The sequence below is a fragment of the Podarcis vaucheri genome, assembly GCF_965113315.1.
Source record: "Podarcis vaucheri genome assembly, chromosome: 12".
NCBI classification, from domain to species: domain Eukaryota; kingdom Metazoa; phylum Chordata; class Lepidosauria; order Squamata; family Lacertidae; genus Podarcis; species Podarcis vaucheri.
The window spans coordinates 65,017,706-65,034,226 of record NC_138750.1 but is presented as its reverse complement, the minus strand read 5'-3'; the positions used below and the strand labels follow the sequence as shown (position 1 = coordinate 65,034,226).

General features: G+C 56.0%; 1 protein-coding gene across 3 annotated transcripts in view; it reads right to left on the bottom strand.

The window, feature by feature from the left end:
• Positions 1-336: 336 nt before the first annotated feature.
• Positions 337-16,521, bottom strand: part of NOS3 (nitric oxide synthase 3) — a 48,700-nt gene continuing 32,515 nt past the window's right edge. For all 3 annotated transcript variants that reach the window (XM_082192181.1, XM_082192182.1, XM_082192183.1), the window contains 14 exons: positions 15,135-15,239; positions 13,775-13,842; positions 11,848-11,964; positions 10,487-10,661; positions 8,927-9,053; positions 7,788-7,866; positions 7,415-7,599; positions 6,221-6,390; positions 5,085-5,295; positions 4,795-4,882; positions 3,536-3,657; positions 3,301-3,449; positions 1,201-1,395; positions 337-940 (listed from right to left, as the gene is read on the bottom strand). In XM_082192181.1, the coding sequence (XP_082048307.1) occupies positions 779-940; positions 1,201-1,395; positions 3,301-3,449; positions 3,536-3,657; positions 4,795-4,882; positions 5,085-5,295; positions 6,221-6,390; positions 7,415-7,599; positions 7,788-7,866; positions 8,927-9,053; positions 10,487-10,661; positions 11,848-11,964; positions 13,775-13,842; positions 15,135-15,239 (1,953 nt within the window). In that variant the 3' untranslated portion in view covers positions 337-778. The remainder of the gene's footprint in view (positions 941-1,200; positions 1,396-3,300; positions 3,450-3,535; positions 3,658-4,794; positions 4,883-5,084; positions 5,296-6,220; positions 6,391-7,414; positions 7,600-7,787; positions 7,867-8,926; positions 9,054-10,486; positions 10,662-11,847; positions 11,965-13,774; positions 13,843-15,134; positions 15,240-16,521) is intronic.

Here is a 16,521-nt window from a genome sequence, read left to right as displayed (position 1 = left end):
AGACAACAGAATCCTTTCTCCTCCTCTGTGGCAATGGGGGGGGGGGTTTGAAGGAGGGGCTGTGGGATTGGGGGGCTGCTCCCTCCCCCTTGAAAGCTCCAAGCGGCTCTTCAGGGAAGGCGGCAGGTCGCTGGTTCCGATTGGCTGCGTCAAGCTGTGATGTCAGGGCACGTTCCTGGCTTATAGGGCAAGGGAAATAAGAGCCGAATCCCCTTTCATAGAACGGCTGAGTTGAAAGGGACCCCCAAGTGTCATCTAGTCCAACCCTGCGATGCCCTTTCCCCTCCGGCCTAAGGCTTCTCTTGCTAAGAAGCTTCTCTATTCTTACAGCCTGCGGACGCTGCCAGACGGTGCCTTTATTTTCCACAGTTGGGTACAATTATTTTAGGAAGAGAGCCTGGCTTTCAGGCTGTCCTGGGACCAGGAGTTTGGCTACCTTGTCTGCTTCTGCCATCCTACATCCCTCGCAGTTCCCAAAATGCTCTTGGCGCTCTGTTTTAAGAAGTGGCCGGAAGGCAGAAGATTGAGGAGCGATAAATGGAAGGACTTGTTCATGCAACGCAGTGTGAAAACGACGCCAACTCCCTGGAGGCAGGGATGCCCTTAGAAAAGGACCAATTCCTGGAGGAGGAGGAGAGGCTGTGGGGGGGGGGGCCTGGCCAGGCTGTCTGGGCTCTGCATCCCCCATCAGAGGGGAGAGCAGGGGGTCTTCTAAGACCCTCCCCTCTTTGGAGAAAGGAGTGCGCGGACGCCAGAGCAGGGCAGGGGGGAAAGGCTTTTAATGGCAAGATCTGGAGCTGGGAGGGTCTCCGAGGGAGAGGGAGAGGCTGAGCAAGGACTGGCGCTTCTGCTGGGAGATGGACTGGCTGCGGATGAGCGAGGCCACCTCTTGCGTGCGGAAGGTCAGGCCAAAGATGTCTTCGTGGTAGCGGTTCTGGTCCTGGGAGAGAAAGAGGCAGCGTCAGATCCGACCCATGCAGACGCTCCCCCCCCCCCAGGGCACCTCGTTGGAAGGGACCCCCAGTGGTCATTGGTCCAGCGCTGCAGGGAAGGAAGGCAGCTCCACAATTTGGTGCTGCTGATGCACTTGCTGTGACCCAAGGGGGCCACCCCCCGTAAGACCCTGCCCTGGGCAGCCTGCCTGCGCTCTGCCTCCAGCGCTGGGGTCTGGCTGGGGGGCTGCTCCCCTTCCTCCCTCACCTGGAGTTCGCTGATCTTGTCCCCGGCCTCCGCCAGCGTCATGCCGCCCTCCTTGGCCAGGATCTGTTGGACGGTCTGCAGGACCCCCGTTGCCATGGTGACGTCCCCGCAGACGTACATGTGGCCCCCCCTCTGGCAAAGGACCTCGTGGACGTAGCTGGACAGCTCCAAGCGCAGCAGGTCCTGAACATATGTCTGCGGGAAGAGGGGAAACCAGGCAGTGCTCCCCTGAGCATAAGCAGAGCGCCACTCCCTCTTGGCTGAGGAATTGGGATCAGGGCTGCCAAAGCACAGGCATGAATCACCTTCTGTCCCCCCAAGTCTGCCTGGAAAGGCTGGATGGGGGTGGCTGATATCTGCCTACCCAGAGCCCCCCCCCATTTTATTATTTCCACTGCTTTATTGGGGGGGGGGCGCTGGAACTGCACTGGCCTCCTTGGCCATCCTGGTTTTACAGAGGCTGCCCTTAACCTTCCTGACACAGAACAGCCTGAGAATGATAGAACTGTAGAATTGGAGGGATCCCAAGGGATCATCTAGCCCCACTGCAAGGCAGGGATCACAGCTCAAGAATCCCCAACAGGTGGCCCTCCAACCTCTGCTTAAAAACCTCCAAGGAAGGAGAGGCCCCCATCTCCCGAGGGAAACCGTTCCGCTGTCAAAGAGCTCTGACTGCCAGAAAGGTCTTCCTCGTGTTTCACAAGAATCTCCTTTCTTGCACTTAAAGCAGATCAGAAGGGGTCCCCGTTGGCCCCCAGCCTTGTTTTGTGGAGGCCGCCTTGGACCTCCTGGCCCAGAACAGACTGGGGGGGGGGGCGGAGGAGGAGTTGAACTGTGGAACTCCCTCCCACAGGAGAGAAGTTATAAAATTAGGCAGAGCCTGGAGAAAGCAGAAGGGATTTTTCCTCCATCTCTTATGCTAAAACCAGTAGGCTTCCAGTGAAGCTGCAGGTTGAAAGATTCAGGGCAGGTAAAGGGAAGTTCTTCCCTCCAGGGATGGCCTCCAACCTGGATGCCTCTGAAAGAGGAGAGGCAGCCATGTTAGAATCATAGAATCCTAGAGTTGGAAGAGACCCCAAGGGCCATCGAGTCCAACCCCCTGCCAAGCAGGAAACACCATCAGAGCACTCCTGACATATGGTTGTCAAGCCTCTGCTTAAAGACCTCCAAAGTAGGAGACTCCACCACACTCCTTGGCAGCAAATTCCACTGTCCAACAGCTCTTACTGTCAGGAAGTTCTTCCTAATGTTTAGGTGGAATCTTCTTTCTTGTAGTTTGGATCCATTGCTCCGTGTCCGCTTCTCTGGAGCAGCAGAAAACAACCTTTCTCCCTCCTCTATGTGACATCCTTTTATATATTTGAACATGGCTATCATATCACCCCTTAACCTCCTCTTCTCCAGGCTAAACATGCCCAGCTCCCTTAGCCGTTCCTCATAAGGCATCGTTTCCAGGCCCTTGACCATTTTGGTTGCCCTCCTCTGGACACGTTCCAGTTTGTCAGTGTCCTTCTTGAACTGTGGTGCCCAGAACTGGACACAGTACTCCAGGTGAGGTCTGACCAGAGCAGAATACAGTGGCACTATTACTTCCCTTGATCTAGATGCTATACTCCTATTGATGCAGCCCAGAATTGCATTGGCTTTTTTAGCTGCCGCGTCACACTGTTGGCTCATGTCAAGTTTGTGGTCAACCAAGACTCCTAGATCCTTTTCACATGTACTGCTCTCAAGCCAGGTGTCACCCATCTTGTATTTGTGCCTCTCATTTTTTTTGCCCAAGTGCAATACTTTACATTTCTCCCTGTTAAAATTCATCTTGTTTGTTTTGGCCCAGTTCTCTAATCTGCATTGGCTTTTTTAGCTGCCGCGTCACACTGTTGGCTCATGTTTCTGAATGCCAGTTGCTGGAAGCCCCAGGACAGATGTTTTGAGACTACAGTTCCCATCATCCCTGAGCGCTGGTCCTGCTAGCTAGGGATCATGGGAGTTGTAGGCCAGAAACATCTGGAGGGCTGAGGTTGAGGAGGCCTCTGCTCTTGCAGTGTGAGAAGCGGCTGCTGGAGACAGGAGGCCCCCCCCCCATTCCCATCTTCTTACCTTGGGGTAATCTGGGTCGCGGGAGAAGCAGGTGAGGACGCGGCTGAGGACCCCTTTCTGCTGCGCCTCCTGCACCTCCTCCTTGTAGATCTGGTCGTGGCGGGAGCTGCGGCAGCCAAAGACCAGCGTCATCTCGCCCGGGGGGAGCCCTGTGTGGGGCAGGAGGGGGTCAGGGCTGGGAGAGGCAAAGGCCGGCCGCCCCCAGCCCAAAGCCTCCCCGGCCCGCCTGACCCACCTTCGGCCTCCAGGCCGTGCAGCCGCTGCTGCCAGAAGCTCCGGAAGGGGGCAATGCCGGTGCCAGGGCCCACCAGAATGCAGGGGGCTGCGGGGTCCTGGGGCAGCTGGAAGTTGGGGGCGCTGTGGGGCAGAGACACCAAGAGTCACTTGCCTGGCGGGTGGCAGGAGGGGAGCCCGGAAGCGGAACACTGCAGGATTCAGCCCGGGCAAAAAGGAAGGGCTTTTTCATGCAACACAGACTGCAGAACTCCCTGCCACAGGGGGCAGCAATGGCCACCAACCTGGGTGGCTTTAATAATAATAATAATAATTATTATTATTATTATTATTATTATTATTATTATTATTATTATTATTATTTATACCCCACCCATCTGGCTGGGTTTCCCCAGCCACTCGGCGGCTTCCAACCTAACACTAAAATACAATAACCTATTAAACATTAAAAGCTTCCCTAAACAGGGCTGCTTTCAGGTGTCTTCTAAAAGTTTGGTGGTTATTTTTCTCTTTGACATCTGGTGGGAGGGCATTCCATGGGGCGGGTGCCACTACCGAGAAGGCCCTCTGCCTGTAACTTGGCTTCTCGCAGCAAGGGAACCGCCAGAAGGCCCTCAGAGCTGGACCTCAGTGTCCGGGCGGAATGATGGAGGTGGAGACGCTCCTTCGGATATACTGGATGGAGGCCATTTAGGGCTTTCAAGGTCAGCACCAACACTGACTTGTGCTTGGAAACATACTGGGAACCAGTGTAGGCCTTTCAAGACCAGTGTTATGTGTTATGTGGTCTCAGCGGCCGCTCCCAGTCACCAGTCTGGTTGCCACATTCTGGATTAGTTGTAGTTTCCGAGTCACCTTCAAAGGGAGCCCCACGTAGAGCGCATTGCAGTAGTCCAAGCGGGAGATAACCAGAGCATGCACCACTCTGGCCAGACAGTCCGTGGGCAGGTAGAGGATTGGGAAAATTCATGGAGGAGGAGGAGGAGAAAGGTTGGGAGAGGGAGTTCCACAGTCCGACTCTGTGTTGTGGGTGTAACATGTGAAGAAGTGCTTTCTTCCAACATGAGCTTTGTGGGACGTCCACGAGAGCAGGAGAGACATTCTTTTCTGGCGGCTCAACCGCGTGTGCCTCTTTCTCTGGGGAAGCAGGTGGGGAGTTTGGCTCCCTTCCTCTGGGACGCCTTGCTCAGGCCAGAGGGATCCTTTGGATAGGGCTGCTCCTTCAAGGTCCAAGCCCAACCCCCCCCCCTGACCCCTTACCCTCGGACGAAAAGCGGCACCATCTCGCCAGGCGCCAGCTTGGACAGCCACGTGGAACAGACGCCGAAGTGAAGGGGCCCCTTGCCGTCTGTGGAGCAGAGCGGGGGAGAGTGGGGAGCAAAATGAGAGGCGGCCTGGGAGGTTCTCCCCCCCCCCAAATGAGACTGCCCTCCCCAGGTGGCCAAGGTCACCCCTGCGACCGACTGTCCCCTTAGAATCACAGGAATGTAAAGTTGGAAGGGAGCCCAAGGGCCATCTAGCCCCCCCCCACCCCCCCCCAAGACACTCACTCTGGCTGTGGTAGTTGAGCACGGCCACGGTGAGGTGCATCTCCCCCGGGTGGGCGCTGGGCGCTGAGCTGAGGGAGTAGTAGCGTGGCTTGAGCAGGGGCAGCTGGGTGAGGAGCAGCGAGGGGGGCAGCGGCACCGAGGGGAACTCCTCCAGCACCTCCTCCAGGGTGGGGCAGCGGAACCACTTCCACTCCTCGTACAGGAGGGAGTCCTGCGGGGGGTGGAAAAGGAGCAGCCCCACCCCAAGCCCAAGGAGGGCAGGGAGAGGCAGTGGCGCTTAGCGGTTAGAGTGCCAGGCCTGGGAGAGACCAGGTTCAAATCCCACCCCCCGCTCAGTTCTCTGGGCGACCTTAGGCCAGTCTCTGCCTCCCTCTCAGGGATGAAGTGGGGATGGGGAGAACAGCCCCGTCTGCCCCCTTGAGCTCCTTGTAGGAATAGGTGGGGTGGAAATGAAATACCGCATTTTTCGCTCTATAAGACACACTTTTCCCCTCCTAAAAAGTAAGGGGAAATGTGTGTGCATCCTGTAGAGTGAATGCAGGCGGGAGGCTCTGCTCAGCGCTCCCTTTAAAGAGCCGCGTGAAGCATGTGTGCGGCTCTGGGGGGCTTTTCCCCTCGGGGGGGGGGGAGCCCCCAAGAGCAGCACAAAGGCTCCGCGTGCTCTTTAAAGGGAGCGCAGCTCTTGGGGGAGCCTTCCACCCGCTGACCAGAAGAGGCTTCACACCACTAAGCCAGAAGCCAGGACAGCCAGAGGCTACCCCAGAAGCCAGGCCCCTCTTGCTCTTCTGGCTTCTGGGATTCAGGATTTTTTTTTTCTTGTTTTCCTCCTCCAAAAACTAGGTGCGTCTTATGGTCTGGTGAGTCTTACAGAGCGAAAAATATGGTCGGTTAAGACACCCGCTGGAACAAGAAAGTCTTCGTCATGTGCCTTAGTCATGGGGAGGGTGTCTAATCTCAGGTGGGAGGGAGTTCCGCAGGCTGGCGCATCTGAGACACAGGAGGCGAGCTAAGCAGGGTGGGCTCTGTGTGTGTGTGTTAGAGATAAAGGGGTCCATAATGCACAGCCCCCCAGCTTCAAGGTCGTGTGGTGGGAGGGGAAGAATACCTATTTCCACCCCTCTTACGCAGCCCCCTACCTCTCCCAGCCGCCGCAGCTTCTCCCTCTCAGCCGGGTCTTCTGCCAGCGTGGACAGGATCTGGAGCATCTGGGCGCTGGGGGGCGTCGTGAGGTCCAGGAAGAAGGTGAGCGCCTGGCGCAGCGTGCAGGGGGGCAGGCGGGGGCTGGGGACCCACAAGCGCTTTGGGCCTGAGGAGGATAAGCAGGAGGGAGAGACTCAGCGGCCGCAGGAACTTCCAGCTGCCAAGCAGCTCAAAAGGCTTTTAGTCAGGCTTCACCACCACCGAATGGGAGAATGGCGGAGTTGGAAGGGACCCCCAAGGGTCATCTAGGCCAACCCCCTGCAAGGCAGGAATTACAGCTAAAACATTCAGGACAGGTGGGCATCCAACAGCAGAGAAAGGTGTGTGGGGGGAGGGGGAGGGGGAGGAGCCAGCATCCACCTGCAGGGCCCCTCGAGGAGATCAATCCAGCTGGCTCACTGCAGCCACCCAAGCATTTGTCTGCAAAGAGGAGCTGCAGCATTGACCAAGTATCACTCATTACTGGTGAGCCCACACTGGCTCATCTAGACACCATAAGGAGAGCCTGCAGGATCAGGCCAAGGGCCCGACTAGTCCACAGGGGCCAGCCTGGGGTCCCACGTCCAGCTCTGGGCGCCACAGTTTAAGAAGGGCACTGACAAGCTGGAAGGTGGCCAGAGGAGGGGGGTGTATTTGCTGCCTGCGCTGAAATGTAAGTAAACCTTTTCGTCTATCTTACAAAAATGTGTGCTTCGCTTTTAGCAATGGGGACAAAGAGGGGGAAGGTCAGCAAACCACAAATAAACAGGGACAAAAAGGTGTATTTGACTAATTCATAGCTTCCAGTAAACTGCAAAGCACCTAAGTGTTTTTCTTTGCTAAAAGGGCTTCACAGCCTGTTTACTCTCGTATTTCTCCCACACATGTGGAACAGGAGGTTTAAATCTTAACTGACAGATTTAATTCTCAATCTTTCGTGTGTGTGTGTGTGTGTGTGTGTGTGTGTGTGCCCAGTGAAAACACAGCCAGAAATAAAGCAGAGCAACTGCAGTATAAAAAGTTGCAGGACTGGAAAGGCAGCACCCTGGTCTGGGCCCTAGGAGAGGGTACCCTTCTTTGCCCCACAATGGCCTGGAGGGCTTCCCCATTTGGCATGGGCCAGGCCCGCCTGGGCACAGGTGGCCACTCACTCTCTCCCGCCTCCAAGGTTTCCACGGTGACGGCCTCGTTGGCAGGGGGCGGGCCCTCCACTCGCTGCAGGATGGCATCCACCAGCTCCGCGTTGTTGGCGGGGAAGATGCCCACGTGGTCTCCCGGCTGGTAGGCCAGCTCTGGCTGGTCCCCCGTCTGCAGCTGCACCAGGATGGTGGAGCGGCTGCAATGGGGGAAAGGAGAAGAGTGGTCAGCCCTGGGGGGAAGGCAGTGGCCTGTGCACAGGGCAGCCAGGAACCCCCAACCCCAAATGCTGGCGGAAATCAGGCCCCCTTGGCTGGGGGCTGCAAGAGGGAGAAGCGCCAACCGCCAAATTGGGATGAGCGCCAACCGTCCTGGTTTGACTCTCACCTGGATTCTGGGCTCTGCAGGTTCTTGACGGAGAGGATGTGGGACGGAACGACATTGCGCTTGTGGACGAGGGTCAGGCCTGAAGGGGGAGAAACTCAAAGGGTCAAGGTGGAGGCAGGGAGATGTTTCAAGCTTGGCTTTTCCAAATTTGGCAGTGGCGCAGGGAGAAAGGTCTCCGTGGGGAACAAGGAAGCAAAATGTGGAGCCCATGCAAAGAAACCCGAAAGTGGGGCCTCTGAGGATGTGCCTCTCTGCCCCACGTGATGGAACAACTTGCCCCACCTCCTCACAGGGTTTCTGGGCTTGTGGCTCCTGTCAGCCCCACACCTCTCCTTGGAGGCATTAAGCACTGACTGGAGGGCCCCTCAGGACCCCTTGGGTGGGGGCACAGGCAGCGCCACAGGGTGCTGAGCCAAGGGAGTGCAAAATAATAATAATAATAGCAACAACCACCACCTTAATTTATATGGGTACCCAATGAGAGAATCCATAAGAAAGCTACTGTACCGGAAGCAATTATTGAGAAAATAAGAAACATTTCGCAAGTGTTGCCAAGTTTTGTCCTTGCTTAGGCTGGCATATTATCAATGCCCCCCCCCCCGGCATGGGGGGAGGGGGGCAGAGCCCAAAGTAAGGGGGCTTCTCTGGGGTGTGGAAGAAAAGCCAGGCCTTAGCTTCAAGGCAATTGCGTTGGAGAAGAACCCCCTCCCCAGCTAAGCTCTTCTGATGCCCTCCGCCAGGGCGTTCTGCTTGCATACGAGGCTTCACAGCTTTGATGGGGATGTGCAAGTCATCACACTCTGGTTAGTAAGATGCCCCCCAAAATTAGCTCTGCTGGGAAAACTACGTTGCTGGTCAAAAACCTTCCACATTCCACACTCGTGCCCCCTTTTCTGCCACTTTCCTGCTGGCTTTTTTTTATTATTACACTAATGGGTGATCTACAAGACGCATATATGTTTCAGGCGCAGATCCTTCCAGACCCCAGACCCTGCATTCTGCTTCCACAAGGGTCAGCGGAGGGGAAGATGCACAATCTTTGGGGTAAGCGAGGGCAGGGCTGGTCCCTGGGCAGAGCACCAGCAGGAGGGCATCCGCTGAGCGCAGCAGAAGGCCACGATCCACCGCCCGACACGTACCTGGCAGGAGGTCCAGGGCCGCCGGGTGAACCACCAGGCGGAAGCGACTGCGCTTCCAGTGACAGGGGCTGTTGAAGACCTCTGTGCCGACCACCTGGGAGTCCACGCAGAAAGTGTCACAGGCGGCCTGTGGGGAGACGAGGGTCAGGAGGGAGGGAGGACTTGCTCTCTGGGGAGGGCGCAGGATCGTGGGGCTGGGAGGGACCCCAAGGGATGCAGGACACAGCTGCCCACTTGGGAAGGTGGGGAAGAGGAACATTGCCGTGGGGCTGGCAGGGATGGGGCACCTTCTCCCTCTGCTCAACATGGAGGGACAGGCGCTTCCACCTCAGCCAAGGGAGACCCCGGAGCAAGCAAGCGGTGCCATTCCCCAGCTGCCCACCAGGTGGCACCAGCACCCCACACTCCTGCCAGCAAAGTTCAGCATCCATTCAACCTGCAACAGCCCCTCCAAGGAGGATCTGAGAGGGGAGGGGCTTGAAAAAGGGGGAGGGGCTTGCAAAAGGGGAGGGGCATCTCTAGCAACTCAATATATCCAAAAGGTCAGTGCTTTCCAGCAAAAGAGGCACCCTCCTCCCTCCCTGTCCATCCACTGGATTGTGGCACAGGACATGAGAAGATCCCGGGGGGGGGGGCTGGATCAGGCCCACGGCCCACCTGGTCCAGCCTCCTCTTCCCTCAGTGGCCAACCAGGTGCAAGCAGGATTCGAACCCAAGAGCAACTCTCCCCTCCTGCGCTTCCCAGCCACTGCCCTTCTGCCTCCGACTGGAGAGACAGAGCTCAGCCACCTTGGCAAGGAGCCCCCGGAGCCCCCGCCTCCCGGATTTGTCTGTGGGGCAACGTGGAAGGGCAGCCGGATGGGGACCCAGAGACCCAGACAGGATTTCCACAAAGAATAAAGCTGGCCTGTTAAATGATCACAACAATCTTGCGGCTCTCGGGCTGCACTGACCATCCAGGGAAGTTATTTAAATATGGTCTTGTTTAGACAAACCTTTCCAGATGCTGATTTTAATCTCTTTTAGTGCTTTATATTTTAGCATGAGAAGTGAGGTTACAGGGAGCCAGGCAGAGGGCCTTCTCGGTAGTGGCACCCTGCCTATGGAATGCCCTCCCTCCAGATGTTAAGGAAACAAACAGCTATCTGACTTTTAGAAGACATCTGAAGGCAGCACTGTTTAGGGAAGTTTTTAATGTTTGATGTTTTATTGTGCTTTTAATATTTTCTTGGAAGCTGCACAGAGTGGCTGGGGAAAGCCAGCCAGATGGGTGGGGTATAAATAATAAATTATATTTTGTTTCAAAGTTTTGAAATAAATAAATAAATGACTCCTTTGGAGCCTCAAGAAGCTCACTCCAGAGGAGCAAAATCTGCTTCCTGCCTTGCTTGGGAACCTCCTATTTCATATGTCAAGCGCTCTCTCTCTCTCTCTCTCTCTCTCTCTCTCTCTCACACACACACACACACTCCTCTACCTTGCAGATCAATTGTTGCTCTTGACTCCCAAAGCGCTCCCCCCCCCCCCATACACACAACGCCCCCCTTGCAGGGCGGCCACCTTGAAGACGTCCATGGCCCAGGTGCGGAAGGACTCCTCCTGGCCGCAGAGCTCGTCCCCCTCGCCCATGGGCAGGATCCGCTCGCCCCCCAGCTCCTCCAGGCGCGTGTCCACGGCGTGGGCAAAGGCACAGAAGTGCAGGTAGGCCCGGGAGCCCAGCCCAAAGACGGCAAACCTGGAGAGGAGGAGGAGGAGGAGACAGGCAGGGTGAGAGGGGGGCAGGGTGGGGGGCCAGGCTCTGCCCCCTCCCTCAGGAGTCAAGAGGCCCTTTGCCAGCTGGGCACCTCCAAGGCCAGCCAGAAGGAGTCTGCAGCTCAGCCGGACTCTGCCAAGCAAGTCCTAGAATCCGAGAAGGTAGAGTTGGAAGGGACCCCCAAGCCTCATCTAGTCCAGCCCCTGCAGTGCAGGGACCACAGTTCAAGATCAATCTCTGTTTAAGAATCTCCCGTGAAGGACAGCCCTCCGCCTTCCAAGGGAGCCCATCCCACCGCCCAGCAGCTTTTACTGCAAGAAAGTTCTTCCGAATGGGCTGGGCTCCCCTGGCAACCTTTTGGCCCAATCTCGCTCAGTTACAAAACCCACACGGCCTTTTTCTTTCCAATTTTCCTTAATCTGGCTCCTCCTCCCACTAATAAACGGCCATTAAACTTGCTCTGTCCCAAGAGTTTAGGGGAAAGAATAGTCCAATAAAACCAAACAACTGTTAAATTTTAATATGGCCCGTATTGAGTTAAAGATTGGTCTGGACCTCCTGAACTCGGCCCATTAAAAGCGGTCACGACAAGATCGATTTCCCTGTGCTCAGCTCAGCACCAGCCCTCCTGCGGCTGTGAAGTCCTTTTGTCGCTCGGCTTCCCGGCATTTCAGCACAAAAGGACGCCCAAGGAGACGGGCGCCCAGGCGCTGCCCTGAGAAGTGGGGCTGGGCTTCAGCTCAGAGGGCAGGGGGAGGAGGGGGCTTCTGGCCAGCCTGGCTAGAGGGTCGGGGGCATTTGGTACAAGGGCTGGGGAGGGACAAGGTGGGCGGGGGGGGGGAGAAGATGGCTTGGCTTCTGCCAAGGAGGAGGAGGAGGAAAATGCAGGTTTTGCCAAGGAAGAGCCCAGCCTTTGCAATGGCTCCCACCAACAAGGAGGTTCTGCTGCCCAGCTGGGCATTTGTGCCATTGCTGGGCTGCTGCCCTGATGAAGGTGCAGGGAGATGGCCGGTGGGGGCCTGGGCAAGGCATGGCTGCTGCCCCCTAAGGGCCTCCATGGAAGCTGCCTTCCTCTGTGCGTCCTGCCGAAGAAGAGGGATCCCTGCCTGCAGGGCTCTGCTCTTCAAGGAAGCAGGATCCGACCCTCCCTCCTTCCTGGGCGCCTTACCGGAGGGTCCCCAGGGCGCCTGCGCTGTCCGTGTTGCTGGAGGCCCTCCTCTTGGTCTTCCACGCAGCTACTGACGCGTCGGATTGAGAGATGCTGTTGAAGCGCATCTTGTAGCTCCTGCAGGAAGAGAGAGGAGAAGGGGCAGCAAGCGCCACCACCAGCTGCCCCCCCAGCCCCCACCTGGTCTGCCTCCACAGACAGTTCTGAAGCCCAGTTGCTGGAAACCCTGGGAGGAGAGGGGCTGCTCTCGCACTCGGGTCCTGCTCGCAGGTTTCCCTTGGGGGCATTGAGTGGACCAGTGCCCTTGGGGGCATTGAGTGATTCTCTGACTAGACGGGTGTATGGGCAATCTTTTCCGGAAGATATTTGTACAGTGGACCCTCAGCTTACGTATCTCTCTGGATACATAATTTTTGGGCTGCGAAAGCAGCAAACCCAAAAGTATTTTTCCGGGTTTCGCTGCTTGTACATGCGCAAAGCACTCTGCCCCCTGAGCCACAGCCCTCAATGGCTCATCGCCCTGCTTTGTGACGCAGGGAGACAAGCCTGGGAGGGGGCGGGGGCACCCCTTCTGGGCCCCGTTTTGATGCCAAATTAAATGCTTAAAATCCGTTTCTCCCGTATCAGCTCTACTCACGGGTAATTACTTTGGAGTCAAATTGTCCACAGGAAAAAGTCAGTGCTCTCCGGCAACGGCTATGCGGCTTCGCTCCATGGAAGAAGCAGACGATTCGAAGCACCGCGCCACTCACCCCACGTCGCTCCGGGTCCCCGAAATCGGGTTCCCCCGTGAGTAGGGGAGGCGCAAAAGGTGCCTGCTGAATCCCACATTCACAGGCTTCTCCCGCCTGTGGTTTTTACGGGTCTCCGCCTTCGCCACGGCGGTACAGACCCAAATTCCCACGGGGCAAGTTCCTCCCGATCAGAGGAACTCCGCCGTTGCCGGAGGCACCAACCCGGAAGTCCACTTTGCCACTTCTTGAGGGCTTCCCAGTGGCAGATCAAAGTGGTAATGTAGATAATGCTTGCTGTTTAGAATAAAATCTTTAATCTTCTCACTTGTGTTTGTATTGCTTCTGAATCTAATTTTAAAAGAACCACCTTGCATTGGGCAAGACAATGGGCCCCCTCAGCACTGCTCTCTTCTTTCCAGGGAGGCGTCAAAACTGAGAGGCGTCATTCTTGCCTCCTCATCACCGGGAGAAGAGGGTGCTGGACTAGAGGGGGCTCCCCTGGCCTGATCCTGCAGGGAGAGAGATCACTCTGGCTTGGGGGGTCCCAGCCCTTCCGTGGGGCCAAGAGGCGCTTTCAGCTAGTGGCAAGTCAGGACCTGGGACCAGCTCTGTGTTTGGGGGGGGGGCAGCGGAGAGAGGCAGAGTGAGGCCAAAGTGCCTTTCATCTGCGATGTTCCCTAGCAGCTTGATGCACTGGCCTCATCCCGTACCCGGGTCCAGGCGCCAATCAGAGCCGCTTCCCCCGTGGGCAGCAAAGTTAATTAGCTCCGTAGATTATGACACTAATGAGGGCAGGCATCAAAGGAAGGGGTGCCCTTTCCTCCAGGCAGAAAGAGACCGAGGTCGTGGGTGGGGAGGAGGGAGGTCAAAGAAGCAGCTTTCAGCTTAAAGAAAAGAGACACCCAGGGGCTGGGAGCAAAGCCTGAAGGTCTGGAAGACCCTTCGACTCTCTTGCCGGGCGGAGAGGGCAGCCAAATCCTGGCAGATCCACAAGACACCCTTTGCCAACCTGCCACTGTAACCTCCGAGACTCGGAGTGCGCCTGCAAAGTCACAACCGCCTCCAAGTTGCTTCCTCTAAATAAACTGCAAGAGAGGAAGCAGGCAGAGCGAGATTGTGGGGAGGAGGGTCTGGATCCGCAGGAGAGGAAGAGGCAAAGGAGGAAAGCGGAGCTTCCTCTGGGTAGGACTTACTTTTGTAGCTCAGGCTCGGAGTCTGCAAGGTAAGGGCAGGACATCTCCATCAGGGCGCGGGCAAATCTCTGCGGGGAGAGAGAGAAAGGCAGAGAGGCAACCAAGTGAGGACCCAATCCAAGCAGATGGTCTTTATCATTGACTGAATTTATATACCGCCCCCCAAACTCGAAGGTCTCCAGGCGGTTCAGAAGAGGGGCCAGGGCTCAGTTCTGCTCAGACAGGGGAGGTGCGACGGTGGTGAAAAGGAGAACAGTTGAGCAGATGTTCAGAAGTACAATAATTGTGCACAAATTCCAGTCTCTGCTCACGAGAAAGGACCAGCTCATCTATTATTATTGTTGTTGTTGTTGCTACTACTACTACTACTACCACTACTACTACTGCATTTGTATAGCTCCCAGGGCAGTTCACACCATAAATGACCACAAACTACGTAGTAAAAACAACCACAAGCCCAATTCCCCCCTCCCACACCCCACTGAAAAGGGCGTCCATCAGCCCCAGGCCTGAAGTGGGCCATGAAGGCACCATCTCCTCTGCCTTTTCAAAACCTCAGCAGAGGCTGAGCGCCCATCGGTCAGGGATTTTTCAAGCTCTGCTTCCTGCATCACAGCACGTTGGACTAGAGGACCTTTGGGGATCCCGGCCAACGCTATGATTCCAAATGGAGATTTTTATCTCAGCCTGTATGTTCTGCATTTGAAATTGCTTCTGTATACATGCCTTTAATGTCAAATCACTTCAGGGGGAGCAGACCAGACCTAAGTCAGCCCAGCACTGAGTGGGACCCCAATTTTGGGGAGGCCACCACCCATCCCTAGAGTTGGAAGGGACCCTGAAGGTCATCCAGTCCAACCCCCTGCAGTGCAGGGACTCAAACGCGTGACCCTGAGATGAAGAGTCTGCTGCTCTACAGATGGAGCTCTCCCAGGTCCTCAGCTCATCCCCAGTGCGCCCCCCCCCCCGCCCTACAAAAAAGACTTAATCAGAGCAGCGGTTTGCAGAACAGCATGATAAAATTCAGAAGAGGCACAATTAATTGCACATCTATTCAAAATCCAATTAAAACCACTTAGTTTTATTTATTCAACAGAACAAAGGCATTTTATCCGGAGACACCAGCTTTTCAAAGTCTGATGATCGTTTACACTCCCAGCGCCCCCCCTCCCCATGCAGGAATTGCAGTGAGAGAATCCCTGATAGGTGACAGCCCAACCCGCCACCCAACGGATCTGGATTTGGGTTCCAGTACATGCCAAGGGTGCCAGATTGAGGGAGGCTGCCCCCCCTTGGCAGAGCTTTGGACTCTCAGCCCCACTTGGGAGTCTCGGGGAAATGGGGGAGAAACCAGCGTCACCTCGCCATTCTCGGGGGGGTCTCCGTTGCCAAAGGTGCTGGTCACCACCAGGACGAGGGTCTCGTGCTCCAGGGAAACGACGTCGTATTCGTCCATGCAGACCACCTGCCGGGAAGCGCCAGGGGGGGTCAGGAGGGTGAGGGGGGCCCTCAAATGCTTCCACCCTCTGTTGCCCCCCAAGGGGCAGCGTGTGAGCTCACTGGAGACCTGGAGCCAGGAGGGCTCTGCTCTGCCTGCTGCATCTGGAGCCAATTGCTGGGAACAGGGCCGGATGGGGGGGCGGGGCTCCTGCACACAGAGCACTGAGCAGAGGGGCATAAAATAATAAGAATAAATAAGAAATCAATCTATATTTGTACAGGTACCCACTGGGAAGTTCCATAAAAAGAAACTGTACCAGGAGGAATTACTGCGGAAATAAGAAATCTTTAGCTGGTTGCAAATGAAGGATCGAAAGTGACGTTCAGTGATTGGATAGTTTTAGGAAGTTGCTACAGTTACGTTGTTCTGGAGCTCTATATAAGCAGGCTGGCTGAGCCCTTCAGTTCAGTTCTATTCTGGCCTCTGAATGAACAAGAGCTGCTTGAAGAATCGCTGTGTCGTCTGATATGTTCACCCACAACTTAACACTGGCGACGAAGGTGGGGTCGATGGACATCAGAGCACAGCCAGACTCGGCCATCCTCTGAACGGAGCTGAATCACTGAGCGTCACTTTCAATCCTTCATTTGCATAACTATCTACAGTATCCCCCTGCTGGCCCAGGGTGGGAACTTCAGTACATAACATAAATCAATCTATATTTGTACAGGTACCCACTGAGAAGTTCCATAAAAAGAAACTGTACCAGGAGGAATTACTGCGGAAATAAGAAATCTTTAGCTGGGGGCACCAAATGTTGAGTCATATTCCCAAAGTCCTGCTCCAGGGCTTGATCCTGCTTGGGGGTTTCACTTTGGGGCCCCTGGGAGAACAGGTGGGGACCCTTTGGCCGGGCTCTTCTCTTCTTCTGGACCCTCCAGGGTGAAACCTCCAGCACCAGAGGCAGTTGGTCTCGATTCCTAGGTTCTCGGGGTATTTGGTCACTGTGAGACCAGGAGGCTGGACCAGGGGGGGCCACTGCCTGATCCAGCAAGACTCTTCTTAGGTTCTTAAGGCTGACCTTGACCCCCCCCCCAAGTGAATTATCGCCTTCAATGGAAAGAGCAGAGAGCTGGAAGTGCGTCACACCACACAAACACAAGACACACCCTCCAGTTCCACCATGAGCCTTGACAAACACGGGGCAAGAAACGCGCCACGGCTGGCACACTTCGCCTGGGGAACTCCTTGCCACCTTGGGGGGGGGGAGCGTCGCCTCGCTTCATGTGCTCTGTGGGCATCAGGA